Below are 15,338 nucleotides of genomic sequence, written 5' to 3' on the forward strand. Positions count from 1 at the left end.
TCTCTTAAATTCGTTGAAGACTAATTAAAAAATAGTTGGCAGAATTTAATTTATTATTTTTTCAATGTTAGTAAATAAAACTCAGATGCACTAGCTGGCCGATAAAAATTATCTGGGCGTGATTGAAAGTGTTCTAAATATCATTTGTAATGATTTTTAAATGCCTATAGAATAAATCAGCAGCATCGAAAATATATTCGCAGTCTGGAAAAATGCGAAGGATAGTCTAGATATCCAACATTCGAGGGAAAATTAATCAAAAGATTACGCGCGACCTTGGTCGGTGGTGCGTGTGTGTGTGTGCTGCTGGTTCTCCGCCTCTCCCTCCATTGCATCGGACCCGACCATTTAAGTTTAATGTTTTCAGTCGTTACTGGGCGGACTCTACTTGCCTTGCTGGTGAAAAATAAACCTTTTAAAACGGCCTTTAACATTTTATTTCACGGACAACCGGTTTTGCACTCACTGCTCCACACCGCCGCCGGGCTATTCCATTCTTCCCCCCGCTCTACTCCATTCTCGCTGGGGCGCTGTTTTAAAAGGCTTACCGAAATCTAAGACGAAAACTATAACTGGAAAAATCAGCGGACGCTATTAAATAAAATTCAATATACTTGCGGAAAAAACCAGCGCTATGAGACTTGAGTCTCAGTTCCTCCATTTACATTATAACGTGGTATATAATTTACGGGTGCCTGTAAATAATAGAAAAGGAAAAAGAGCGGCGTTACTACCCATTATGCCACATTTTAAATACACGGCAAGCATCTGGAGCAAATGGGTGTAAACTTTGATTAATGGACTAGATAAGGCTCAGAGATACCCTGATATGCTTGTTATTAATTGTTACGAGAAGAGAGTAAGCGACACGGGTATGATGTAGCTGTTGGGAGCCTCTTTATTTTTTAAGAGAACAGGCAAGGTAAGCTTTTAGAAATGTACAGGACTCGTGAGTTTTCTTGTAACCCGAGGGAATTTTTTCTGCGCCAAATTGCATTGGTAGATTTGAACCCATAGGTAAAATGAGAGAGAACGTCACAGACTTTCACATAAGAGTCATCTACTCGTTCTTCCCTCACACGATACGGAGTCATAACAAAACATGTTTGTGTGTGTTGCATATTAGCTTATACATATATATATATATATATATATATATATATATATATATATATATATATATATATATATATATATATATATATTGAATGAACTAATATTTTTGCCTGCGTGGCTGATGCCAAACACCCAAATATTTCTATTTAATCACAAAATTTGTATTATTTAGTCAAATACACACGTCAAGTAGTAAATGCATGTATGTACATGCATACATGCTTTATAATTGGTACGTTTGATTAAATAGTTAAATTTTGCTGTTGAAATAGATATATTCGGGTGCTTGAGTTGATTCCGTTTCGATTGTGTATATTTCGAATGTGAAGTATGCGCGGAAAACTATGTTGTTCGTTTTCTGGCATGGGGTCTGGGAAAATACGAGAATGAAGCTCGCACGCGACGCGCAACGCATTCAAGCTCATGTGTAAATGCGGTAATGCAACGTCCCCTCTCGGAAATATCTGGGCCCCATCCCAAAAACAGGGATTCTGCTCATACAGTCCGGGTAAAATCGGACATTTCTCCAAGGCTGCACGCTTGGCTCCCTGAATAGCGTTTGGACAGTTTGTATGGAGATAGAGGCAACGGGTGAGTGTTAGTCGGTGCCGTTGTCGTGTACATACTACTCTGGGAAACTTGAAAGCCTGCTAATGAAGTTCGTATAGTGTATGACGACAATCCCTTTAAGTGACCGTAGTTACTTGTCATGATTAGAATATTTCCATCAATTAATTACGAAAAGTGCGAATATTTCCGTTGCAGGACCTGTTCAATAAACTTCTACTACGGGAGGAGGGAGAGATTAAAGGATAAGGTGTGTGTCCAAGTAGATAAGCATTCTGTTTGATTATTGCATGCATACATTTCACCCAGCTTTCCGTATTGATTTGTGAAAAAAGCCTGATTTTAATATATTTCAGGAAACTTAATCCCTTTGATCAAATTTTTCCACTTTACCCTATCCTCGCAAACTTATTTCACCTCTGACTTATTCATGCATCGTCTTCTTTTCTTAATAATTTTAATATTCCATGTCTTTGTGGTCGACCACATTCACCCCTGACACTCTCGGTCTACTGTTTAATCTCTTTCCAATCAATTTTCTTTAGTGACTCGACTCATCCTAATGAAATTTTTTAAAATAATTTAATGGCATTTTTCCGTCGATAATTAATATTCATCGTAATTTTTTATCATACATACGAATAAAATAATCACGACCAAGGCTTCAATTCTTAAGCATCACCAGCTGGATGAATTAATGCCGATGATGACGCTAAAGCATTGAATACCCTGGCCGAGATTCATTTATAAGGGTGGATTTTTGTAGAAGTCTGCAATGAAGGATAATTCGACGATAATTTAATTTCTCTCAGTAGTACTAATTTAATTATATATACTTTCATACTGAAATGCTATAACTGTATCCATCTCATTATATATTTTTGAAAATGGCATCAAAATTACTTTTTAACGTGATAAAGAATGGGTTAGCATCGGATGCATTAGCACAAGGAGACCATGGATTACGGGCGATATGATTAGCCGGATTGACGTGAGAAGGAAATGGAATAGTGTAATCACAGAATTAGGCAGAATACAATACAAAGAGTTTTATAATAAACCGAGGTGGGAAACTAATGTAACGAAAGAGGTGGAAGACGCAGTGCGAGGATATGGCAACTTTTATAGAGTGAAATTGGAACGCTGTACAGAAAGGTGAAAGTACTGGCAGGAAATAAGAAGCGAAAATCCGTGTAGACTATCAAATTTTTATTATAGGTAATCTACCGGTTAAGGTAGGTTTTGGATGGACACAACAACAAAATAATTCTCTTATCAAATATGCATGCGGAAAATTATTAATTGTATCGAGAAAGAGTCCAAGGAGATGGGAATAGTGCATAGAGGATGTATGTGGTAAAAACATCAGGCCAGCAAATTTAGACATGAAAAGAGAATATGACGTAGATGAGGATAGTTAAGGCCCAGGTGCCCTTGATGGAGAATTATGTAGGTAATTAAGGGAATTGTAAAGGAATTAGGCCGTGGGGATTGATAACATTACCTTGGAACTTCTTAAGGGTTGAGGAAAACGTGGGAGGAAGAGTTTTTATAGGCTAAATCGTAGCTGTCATGAAGGAGTAATTAGGCCGGAAGATATCGTCAGATCAATGTTATTTCCCATCTGTGAGGACTATAAAACGTTAAATTTTATATCGCACGAAGTGAGAGGAACATAAATTACAGCCAGGATGTATTTCTCGTAGATTTCGGAAAAGACCTTGATAGAGCAAATTGGGTAAAATTAAATAATTCATTGTAGGAATTAGTTACAGATTGGAGGGATAGGCAGCTTATCCGCAACTTGTACATATCCCAGACTGCTCTGGTGCGAGTATCGGATGGTGGGTCAGTATAGAGTGTTATCCAGAGGGGTAAGACAGGGGTGTCCATATCTGCTGCGCTTTTCTTATAAATGATTTCTTGAATGTAGAGGGGTTTGTAAAAGAGGCATGGAGAGAACTGGAGAAGGAATGAAAGTTGTTGGGGAATTGATAAAATCAGGTTTGCGGATGATCAAGTTTTAGTTTAGTTTGCTAGTCAGCCAAGGGGTCGCAAATATTGCTGAACTCATTAGAAAGTTAGTACGATTTGTATGATATGAGAATCAATGTAAATAAAGCAATGGTAATGCGGTTTTCAAGAAGGAGAATAATGTAAGTTGCATATTAAAATAGAAAATAGAAATATTTTGAACCAAAACTGGTCATAGTACTAGGGGCATAAAAAGAAGAATTGAGTTAGGCAAAGAAGCCTTCACAAGGACCAGGGAATTGATGACATGGACGTCGAGTAAGGATGTTAAGAGAAAACTAAAAAAAAACATTTGATATGGATTGTGGTTTTTGTATGGCGCGTAACATTGATCATCGAAGCAAGTAGGCATGAAAGGTTAATGCAGAGCATTTTGATTGGCGATTGGATGTTGAGGAGTACGATAGAGAAAGTAAGGCAAGCGAGAATAGGATGTATAATGTGGATGGAGTGAAGGGACAAGGGAAGTACGGTTAATTGAAGTATTTATGTAGTGCCTGATATTAATTTGTGTTTTGTTGGTAAAGACAAAGAAATGTGTCATTGTATCGTTGTACAGTCTGTATCCATCCGAAACCTACTCGACAGAATACCAATAATAATATTAATTTATCCCCGAATTGTTTGTTTACATGATGCCGCAGCTATGGTGAAATAAGAAAAAAACATTATTTACTTTTCCAGCTGTTTGTCGTACGTGTCCCCGTACCCTTAGCAGTGTTTAGATGGTCGTTTCATGATTTAAAGAACGGCCTCTGCAATTGACTGCCCGTGTCAGATGGCTCAAGTGCCGCTACCACAGATGGAACGGGTTTTTTTCTGGAGACTACTTCTCTCCTCTCGCTTTTATCCTTTTTCGAAGGTGGGACTTCATTTGGAATGCCGTTGTACTCCCGTTGTCCTTGACATATTTCCGAATTTTTAACTACGACTCTGCTCACCAAATATTTGACATGGAATATTTTGTCAGCGGCAGTGCTTGGAAATCCGTTCTAATTGACTAAAAATAGAGACATGTACTCGAGTAGGAGATACAAGTCAAATACTAATGAACACGTAGTCAGCGCGGCTCTCTGCGTGGGACTTACTGGAAGATACATCGTAGAGAAGGTTTTTCGCAGGATTTGACAGGACCATATGAAGTATGAGACCTGTTTTTCTGAAAATCGGTAGTACTTCTATACTAATACTAGCGAATTAATGGTGCTTGAACTCTGCCATTATTTTATGTTCAAGTGCCTAGAATATAATCCGAGGGTTAAGTGCAATGAAAACGTGGGAGGCATCGTCGTAACGAAATGAAATGTCGTAACGAAACCCACCTTACGGTGTTCGATTTCCTTTCGTATGGTCTAATTGCAAATTATTATGTGAATACTTAATTCATTTATCGAGATTATTTTGCTGTTCAAAGTAAATGTCGTTATTCCTCTCAATTCAATTGCATTAATATAACTGCGATGTTCTACCATTATGTATGTTTGGCAATTTAATAATTTCTACGTTAATTTCTGTAAAGAAATACAGTTTTTCCAAGTGTCTTATAAACGATTTGACGGCAACGTTTCTTTTAAAAGAATCAGGGGTGCGAGTGAAGCTTTTTCAGTCAGCATTTATTATAAGTCCCGAGGACAGATTTTGGCGTTTAAGGTGCTAGTTTTATATTTTGATTTTTTTTGATTGGGCGAATATTTTAGCCCGCCGTATCATTTTTTTATGCCTAACTATGTACGATTTGTGAATCGGGATAAAAACGTAATCAAATGGAAGATAAAAAATCGTTGAGCTTGGGACTCATGCGTCAGAGGGCCTTTTGTTTTTGTGTTTGCATCCCGTAAATTTATGCAATTCAGACTTGATGACTAATTTGGCTCGATGCCTAATGACATTTTTCCATGAAGTTGTTTCAATAATAACTGCCATTGTAACCCTGTTGTAATGAAATAGAAAATTTTTAGCATAAGTTTTTAATGGATGGTGGAGATTAAGTAGCATTTCTTCTGGCAGTTTCTAAATATGCCATCAACCATGACATTGAAAATTATTGCTGTAGGTGTATGTTATTAAGGCCTTAAATTAGATAGCAATTATGAGGAAATACTTAAATAATTGTTAAAAATTCGATGAATAGGAAGAAAAATTAGGCCTTTTTTTCAGATTATTCCTAAAATAAATAAATATAATTATGATAGCATAAAGCAGAGGTAGCATATTTATGATTCAATTTAGAACATGTGGAATAATCAGGAATTACGTATGTTTGATAGAATGAGGATGAAATGCAATTGTGATCCAAATTCTGACTAGCGACTCAACCTGGTAACTTTCCATCTTCTTTTTGTCCGCTTTTGGATCATTTTATATCTGTGAGAAAGGTCTTTAGTAAGCCCAAGTCCAGGATTATTTATGTTTTGACTGTACCCTGTAGACATTTTCAAGGTCTTACTAAAACTTAACCCAGACTGTACAGATCAAAAATATAATATTTTTAAATCCAGAAAGAAATACCCAATCAACAGGTAAATTATTTCCAGAATTTGTGTGAAGGCTTGTCATTAAGCATAAATAGAATCAAAATAACATTGATGGTGGTCTTTTTTTTTACTTTTCTTAGCCATTATTTATGTTACAGAACAAATGAAAACCACTTTTCTAAAATCTATATAATTTGCTAACTGGTCTCATGTTCAGAACCCACTCGTAATAAACACACCAATTACATAAATTCATAAAATGTATACTATTTAAATGAAATATTCCAGTGATCAACGTATCAAACTAATTATCTAGATTTTTATTTATTGTTTATAAATATATGGTTGAAAAATTGAAATTATTTTAATTTCCTGATTTATTTCATAAACCACCAGGATAGAATACTTGCCAAAAGAAACATGCTACACCAAACTTCTCGTGACCACCACAGATAACAGCTGAAACACCTCCATCAATAATATCACGTGTTTATTGTTGGGAGGGCAGACGGTTGTGGGATACCATGGTTAGGACGCAGAGAGGCAGTGCTGGCAGCATCTCAGTTGGCAACTTTTCGATCGGTGAGCTTCCCACTGGCCAAAAAAATAGTGAAATTTGTAAAACATGCTGTATTTAATTGAGAAGCATTGTCCTCTCTCCTGAATGTGTGTTGTATTCTGGTTGTAAAGCATTTCGAGAAAAAATTATTCTAATTCAAGCAAACTGTCTAGTGTTTTTGGACCTGAGATTGTGATTATTATCCAAGCATGTCACCAATTTCTGAAAGAATTGTTAGATATTTTATGGAGTTCTTTATGGTTTAAAGAAATCCTGTGACTCCCACTTCCTCAACTATATATATACATTTGGCATGGTGGCATGCTAGTATGACGTGGGCCTACCAAAACTCCCCCAGCACCTACGTGCATGCATGTAGATGCATTGACCGAATTAGTAATTATGTAGAAAAATAAAGGAATGCTCAAGCTTTAAAATGATATATCAACAATTGAAAATAAACTTCTTTTTCTATTAAAAAAAAATTGAGAATTTCTGAAGGGAATACCCAAATATATCATCTCACATCATATTTATACTTTATGGTATTTAATTTTGTACCTCACATATTATTCTCCTAGCTATAATTTTCATTGGTAGGTAAATTATGTTATTTCCAAAGAAATTGCTACTTCTGGGTTTTTCAAAATCATATCAACACTCATTTTTATTAATTGGTGAAATTCAGATAGTGAATTTACTGATAAAGGATTTAATATTTTAAGTAAAGTCATTGAAAACTTGCGTAGTGGATTCTTTGAGAAATGCTGTTTATTTCCATGTTTAGAATAAAATTAGGTAGAATGAACTTGTAATTATTTATCAGCATCAATAATGTTTCCTGTTAATCTGTTTTTCTTCCCCTCAGAGAGGACCATGGCCTGTCCAATGAGTGGACTGCACCTTGTCTTCCTGCTCCTGTTTGTTCTGTTTCCCATCACCCTCTCCATATCAGCCATCCAGGCATCCCCTCCACATAATGTGCAGCAGCCCAAAGTGATGTATGTGGTGCCTAAGCAAGAGCAGCCTTTGGCACAACGTGACTACAAAACAAATGGCTTGAGCAGAAGCATAATTAGGGTCATCCGGTCCACGGCCTATAAAACAGTTAACACCTCAAATGAGAGCAGTGGAGACTCTGGAGGAGGTGAAGTGGATATAGGTGAGTAAAGAGTTCCTGATCTGCAGTTTTTGCTTTATATTTCTGCACCTGATTCTTGTACCTATGTCTCACAGGGATGAAGTAAATTTGGCATGTAGCTCTATCCTGCCATATACTTAGCATGTGGTACAGTACAGTAAATACATGGAGTACAGTTAGCTAAATTTATGTTTTCATACTATCATTTAAAATTTACATTCAATCTCTCTCTACATGTTTTCAGTCCACAAAACATGGAAGGGACCAGCATCTGGAGGCCCTCTAACGGCTGTGAGCAATGGATGGGATGTGACTTATCTCCCAAGTGAAATCGATAAACTGAAAGAAAATGAAGAAGTTGTCGTAACACTGGAAGCTACCTTCAGGCAAGATGAAGGCAAGAATTACAAGGTGCTGTTTATACTTTACAAAGTTAATACTTTTCTTGATAATCAATATCTTGTTTTTTTAATAATTGTCATTCCATTCCAAATAGACTCATTCACTTGAAGAACTCCCCAGACCTTTTTACAGTCAAATTGACCTTAAAAAACAGGAAAAGATAGTTTGCCAGTAATTATTGCCAACGTATATATTCTATTGGTATATAACTGATTTTTTTCATTAATCCTTCACACATGTGTACAAAAAGAAAATTAACAACAGCTTTTCCAGCTTCATTCAAGCTATTCTTCCCATTTTAGGTAAATCTTCCTACAGGTTTTTATGGTTCCCTACCACTATTTACTTCAAATTATTGTGAGAACTTCATTTTGTTTGCACTGCATTGTAATTTATCAAATTAGAAAAATATACAATTTGAACTGAAAGATTTAATTATGAACATGACCTGAGATACTTATATTTCATAGGAAGAACTTAGAAATTTCTTGAATGGTTCAAAGAGGATTAAATAAAATAAATCATTTGGGGAGTTAAAGTTTAGAATAGTACCGTTCGCCATTCTCTCAAGAGAATGACACCTTTTTTCTTATCAATACTATCAAGTGTAATAGGAGGACATGTTTCACTCGTTTTTTTCTTTTATCCAAGGTTTCATTTCAGTTTCTCAAAACAATCACACAAGTGCTTTTCCTTAAATGTTTTTCATTGCCAAAAGAGAATCAATATCAGCTTTTAAAAATTATGAAATGGTTTATCCTTCTAGAACTGACAACAGTATATTTGCTTTCCAAAGTTAACTTCACAAATCAGATCACCTACAAGTGAGAGACACTTATACAATAAACTATAGAATAAATCAACAATCAGTAACTAAAAAAGTTTTAATCATAAATGTTTTTGTATTCTCAAAATATTTTGAATCAAGAATTATCGAGGAATAGGTTGGCATGTGTATTTTATATTGGCAATAAATTTTTTCTATGAGGTGCCTATTTAAGATATTTTTAGATTTACATTTTCCATCTCTGAATACCTAAGGGTATTATATACTTTTCAGGGTTACTCTTACTTTTGGAACTAATAATGTCAATTTAATCAGAAAGATATTTTCATTGGAGTGCATGAGTATTTATCATTTGTTTTTTTTTTCAAGCCAGATTCAGGTGATTCCTGTGGAAGGAGATTGGGTTGTATCTGTATATCCCCCACTCCTGGATCTCCAACCGCTGTCAAATACTAATAATTCACTCCTAGTTCCAGCGGGATTCACTAAGTGGACTGCAAATTTCACTGTCAAAGGAGTTTTCCTTGGATTTGCCAAGCTGAAGGCAATGCTTCTTTTAAAAGAGGTAATTACAAACAAACATATTTCTTGCATTTTTAAAAAGGTTTTTGGTTCTAAAGGATGTTTGACGCTTTTCACCTTGCATTAAGTTTATCTATATTGATCCTGTGATGTCAAAAAAATTTAACTTCAGGAGTCTTTACTTTGAATGAAATAAATACACAGTATCTCTAAAACCAATGGGAAAATGTTGACCCAAGCAGGGATAGATGAGTTCATCTTAATTGCTCTAAAATCTATCCGCACACTATTGCAGTATACTGTAGATACTAATATTTTATTACTATATCATTTTCGTTCCCATAATTATAATTCTACAAATTAGAATGAGCAGCTTGTGATTTGATTTCTACCTGTTCAAAAGATTTTATTGTACTTTATGGTGTTTTCAGTGTATAAAGTTTTTTTATTTAACATTATTTCAGGGATCAAAAGTTAACCAGTATACGCCTACCTATTTCAATCATTCTTCTGTTACTGTACTCAAGGTATGTAAACTACTTCACGCTGAAGATTTAATATCAAGTTCTACATTTGGAATTTATAAAAAATTGTATGTTATGATATATTGTATTCATATCTTATTGATTTAAAAAATTAATAATATTCAATTGATTTCGCATGTGCATCCCAAATTTCAAGAGCTTTGACCCATAAACAAATGCATTAATTTCAGGGGTGAATCCAGGAAAATGGTATAATTATGGAGACACTTCTTTATGACTGCTGGTGTCACTGCACCACTTGTGTGATATCCTACAACTCTTATGCAATGTCATTATTCAATATTTTGTTAGTGGCGTGTATCATTCAATTACTCCAATCATAGTTCTATCTTTAGTCATTAGGACATGTAAGTAGGGGTACTCAGCTCACACTTTCAATCATCCCAGGGTGGTTGAAAATTCATATTACTATGTCATTTGTGTTATAGCTATTGATCTGGACCTCTAGTAATTGTTGTCACTATTCAGAACAATTCATCGCCGTAGCAATTGATTTACTATTCAGTAAATGTATTGTATGTATCTTTTCATGTTGATCCGGAGAATTAAAAGGTTTAAGTTAAGCATTGCTTAAATTAATAAATCTCATATTTTGTGTACACTCTATATAAGCCCAAGCTGCGTGCGTTGTAAAGTTTACTTCAATTCTTCATAATATTTAGTCATCATGAGCATGTAGCCCATTGCAAAATGGTTTGTTATTTTCTTATTTCTACTATATTTTTCATCTCCCTCAAGGTATCTGTGATACGGAATAATTCATGGGTGGACCATGCTTTCACGGGCAGCATAGCAATTCTTGTGTCTGTTTTATTTGTCAACTTTGGTGCTGCATTAGATTGGTCAGTACTGAAGGAAAGTTTGAGAAGACCAATCGGGCCTGCTATTGGTTTTGTTACCCAGTTTTTATTCATGCCTGTGGTAAGTTTATATGTAATATTATCTTAAGTGCTAGATTATGTGTTGCATTTATGCAGAAAAGTTGTGATTTTCATCAGTTTTGCCAACCACACTAATGATAATATTTTCCGTTTACACTTTTCTGTGCTTCAGTATTGATTACAGCTAAAGATTTAAATTACTATGGAATACCTCTTGTGCAAATTATTATTAATTGGTTTACAAATTCTCATGCATATTAGATATCTGCCTAATTCGATATTTTCTAGTTTTTACATGTTTTAATGACTGTATTCAAATACTTAAAATGAAACTTTTTGTCATTAACCATATTAACCTGATGTAAGACAAAATATATATCAATGTTTATTTTTAAACTCAATTTGTCACACCAAGGAAACTACAGATAAATGTATGAATGCAATAATTTTGCACTATCTATTAATTTCAGGTTGGATACGCTCTGGCTATGATGCTTTTTGACTCTCCGTCCATGCAGCTGGGCCTCTTCTTCACAGGCTGCTCACCCGGTGGAGGAGCCTCCAATATATGGACATTCGCCCTTGGTGGAAATCTTCCTTTGAGCATTACTATGACAACTATATCAACTTTTGCTTCATTCGGTAATCACTCTTTATTTGCTTTGCCTATCGAAATCTTAGTTTGTTAATTGATTTACTTTCAGTATTTAGCAGTGCATCTCAATTTTTAGAGCTTTTTGTTAACAGAAAAAGCTTTGAAAGAATAATGCTCTGAAAATGTGAAAATTGGAAAAAAATTTGCTTAATGTAAAAAAAGGCTTGCAATACCCTTAAATAAAATTCTATCTGAAATAGTACATATTTTAATGGCAGTTGCATGTTTTGCTGAGCAATGTAGTCCTGGATATGCATGATGTCTGCTTATAAAAAATTATATTGCGTCTTGACAAATCCTAAAATTTCTTCTGTGACTCATTAGGAAAACAGTAAAACAAAATTAAATTTATAAAAGCAATTAATGGTATGTAAGCTTTTATTCTGCTGGTCGGAGGACTTGTGACAAACAGTCTTATTTGGGGCAGGAAGTTAATAATAGTCTAATACTTTCATGAGTGAAATTTGCCTTTCCTAAGTGCATATTTACAAAATCAGTTTAATTGCTCAAACAATATCTATAATTTTTCACTCTGAAGCAAGTCCATGACTATTGGCTGGCTGAAACAGGATGTTTAATGAAACAATTTTGTAAACATTATGTATGTTTGTGATCATATTGATGCCTTTCACAGGAATGATGCCATTCTGGTTGTTCACCCTGGGTGCAATGATATTCAGTTCAGCTGAATTGAGTGTGCCTTACAGTAAGATTGCCACTTTTGCAGTGGCTCTGGTAGTGCCTCTGGCTTTAGGGTTTATGATGCAGAGGAAGTGGCCCAAAGCTGCCAATTTTATGGTGAAACATGTGCTCAAACCACTCTGTGGATTCCTCCTGATATTCATTGTGATATTTGCCATTGCCACCAACCTTTACATTTTTCATCTATTTTCATGGAAGGTAAGAATCATTTTGTTTCACTCTAGGAAATACAACACCCGTTTTTATTCCTGAATTTTCCAATGGGCAACCTGAACTAAGTTAATTCATTTTTCAAATTTGACCAAACATGCCTAAGTACTTACATAATGTAAATGAAATGAGAATGGCACAAAAAGGGGAGGCCATTGCAGTGATGCACACTATAATTGCATGCAATCATAATTCTGAAGGGAATGATGTGATGCAACAAGATGATGTCAACCACAAAGAAAATTGCAGTTAACTTAGTGACGGTGCAAAAAAATCAATGTTGATATTACTCATTGATTACAATGGAATTCAATAATGACAATATGGTTAGCAATATATATATTCAATTTATTCTGGTTAATGCGATTACATAGTGTACTTATGTGCTAGCATGTTAAGATTACATATAAGCACCATGTCAACCCTATGTTGAAATATTCACTACTCACTGAGTTTTATTCATTGGTTGAACTTCAATTTTTTCATTTTCTGCTTACTTCATTACAAATTGCCACCTACTTCTCATAAAAGTTTCATATTTATTGTGGTCATTTGGTTTTTGCTATGTTTCTACACGATGGCCATTCCAACGTTGTTTATTTTTTCATGTGATTCATTCCTTCTGCTCATAAATTCTAGTAATGCAGTCTCCAAAAATTTTTAAATAATAAAATCCCACTAGATAAGTTATTTTGATAATTTTGGAGTTTATAAAATAAACCCATCATATGCTCAAGCAAGACTTCAAATCTACAACATGTTTGTCACTCATTCCCTTTTTTGGTCACACTTCCCTCACACAAATATTGTCTGGAGTGATGCAGCTTTTTTAATGTGAGGTATTATCATATTTTAAATGGCTCTCCTTAATTATGGTGTAGATATTGTTATTTACTGGTGTACCCTTCGGAGAAAAATGATACAGAGAATGCTATAGCATGATACAAAGGTTTCTAAGATCACAATACAGGACTGTGTATCAGTATATTGTGTTCCATGAACTTTTGCAGCCAGTCCTGGAATTTGAATTGACCATTCCTTTTTCAAACTATTAAATTGTGTTTGAACCTTAATTGTTGACTGCTGGATCATATTTATTGATAGCTTAATGTTCTTTTTTGGTTATCTGGCCTTGGTTTTTGTGCTAGCCCTGTTTTTTGGAACCAGTCCTTTTGTGGCTGCTGTTAATGTTTTATTTGAATATTAAGCCTAAGATTTTTTAGCTTGCCCTGTTCTTCAGCAGATCCCCTTGGTTACAGTTTGAGACTACCATTTTGCATCAGTGTTTTCATGAGATGCAGATCACAAAACATGTACAACTTCACATTTTGCAAAACACAACTGAAGTCAGTGATAAAGAAATCCAAATGAGACCCTTTATATCATCAGGGGCATATTAACCCCATTTGCCGCCCTACGCTATAGTCTGCCGCCCCCTTAAGGAGTTAATTTTCTACATTTTCACGATTATAAAAAGAATGTATCCAATATAATGCGAACCAAATTCAATGTGTCCATAAGGTCCTCGTGCCTAACAACAGGAACTAGCGAAAAAAGGAATAGCGTGATCATTTGCAAGACAATGACTAATGTAAACACAGGATTCGTGCTCCTGGCGGCCTATGGTGGAACCTTTTTTCTAAAAAAGAAAACGAGCGGAATTTTGAATCAATATGTTCGCATTAAAAAAAAATTGAAAAAACTGATGAAATAAAAATTCCGGGACTTGTGCCGCCCCCTGGGAGCTGCTGCCCTACGCCATGGTGTAGTTGGCGTACTGGTAAATACGCCCCTTTATATCATGGTACAGAAAATCCTCTTATTTCATTAACAGACTTTTCTGAATCATCCCAGTGTTTGTTTTGTCTCGGGATGCATACTTTTAATTTTATTCTGTCATTAAACAGGACTAATGAAGTTTCCAAAACATACTAAGCATAATTATCATAATTTTAACTACTCAAACGGTGGATTTGAAGATGATGGGCTAAAAATCATTTCTCTTTTCAGATAATACTGAGTGGAATGGGCTTGCCATGGTTGGGATTCTCCTTTGGTGCAATTGTTGCTCGTATATTTTCACTCCCTACTGCTGACATATTGGCAATTGCAATTGAAACTGGGGTGCAGAATACAGGCATTGCCATTTTCATGCTCAGATTCACACTAGGTCAACCGCTTGCTGACCTAACAACAGGTAAATTCTACTTTGTAACCTCTAAATGGTTCTCCCACCTTCAAGTAATCTTTCAGAAATTCAAAGTACTTGTTTCAAGTATTCATATTTGAGTGACTGTTTCTTTAAGTTTTATTACTAAATTAAAATAGAACTTTGAATTATGAATGTTTTTATAATCCAAAGAAGAAAGACCTCGGCTCTAAAGTTTACAGAGCATTTTTTTCAAGGACATATGGGATATATGATAAGGCATTGTTGCATGGTGCTCATCATGAAATAAGGTTATGTAGAATAATTTTTCACGCCAGTTCCAACAATACCATTGTTTATATTTTCTTAGGCATATGTAAGTTGATATGCCTACTAGTCAAGAGTAAACTAAAAAATGAAAGATGTCCACATAACTCACATCACCATTGAGTTATGACAGCAGTACAATATGTATATACCTCAATTTTATATTTCACCTCAAATCATCTTTAGGTTGCAACCTGATTCTGAATGGAGATATAATTTGAAAATTGTTTACTTTAAGTTTTTATCAGTGATTGTGTCATACTGACA

At 35.0% G+C, this 15,338-nt stretch overlaps 1 protein-coding gene across 4 annotated transcripts in view; it reads left to right on the plus strand.

Annotated features, from left to right (window-relative positions):
* Positions 1 to 15,338, plus strand: part of LOC139688008 (ileal sodium/bile acid cotransporter-like) — a 68,920-nt gene that overhangs the window by 46,009 nt on the left and 7,573 nt on the right. For 3 of the 4 annotated variants that reach the window (XR_011700711.1, XM_071585409.1, XM_071585408.1), the window contains exons 2-10: positions 6,588 to 6,773; positions 7,619 to 7,912; positions 8,136 to 8,302; positions 9,454 to 9,645; positions 10,067 to 10,129; positions 10,886 to 11,068; positions 11,499 to 11,670; positions 12,318 to 12,583; positions 14,606 to 14,792. Coding sequence is in view for 3 of the 4 variants with exons in the window: in XM_071585409.1 (XP_071441510.1) it covers positions 6,716 to 6,773; positions 7,619 to 7,912; positions 8,136 to 8,302; positions 9,454 to 9,645; positions 10,067 to 10,129; positions 10,886 to 11,068; positions 11,499 to 11,670; positions 12,318 to 12,583; positions 14,606 to 14,792 (1,582 nt within the window). In the remaining variant the exon portion in view is untranslated. The remainder of the gene's footprint in view (positions 1 to 6,587; positions 6,774 to 7,618; positions 7,913 to 8,135; positions 8,303 to 9,453; positions 9,646 to 10,066; positions 10,130 to 10,885; positions 11,069 to 11,498; positions 11,671 to 12,317; positions 12,584 to 14,605; positions 14,793 to 15,338) is intronic. The other variant, XM_071585410.1, reaches the window with a different exon arrangement.

The sequence above is a fragment of the Hetaerina americana genome, unplaced genomic scaffold, assembly GCF_022747635.1.
Source record: "Hetaerina americana unplaced genomic scaffold, ioHetAmer1.1.p SCAF_2, whole genome shotgun sequence".
In the NCBI taxonomy this organism is placed as follows: domain Eukaryota; kingdom Metazoa; phylum Arthropoda; class Insecta; order Odonata; family Calopterygidae; genus Hetaerina; species Hetaerina americana.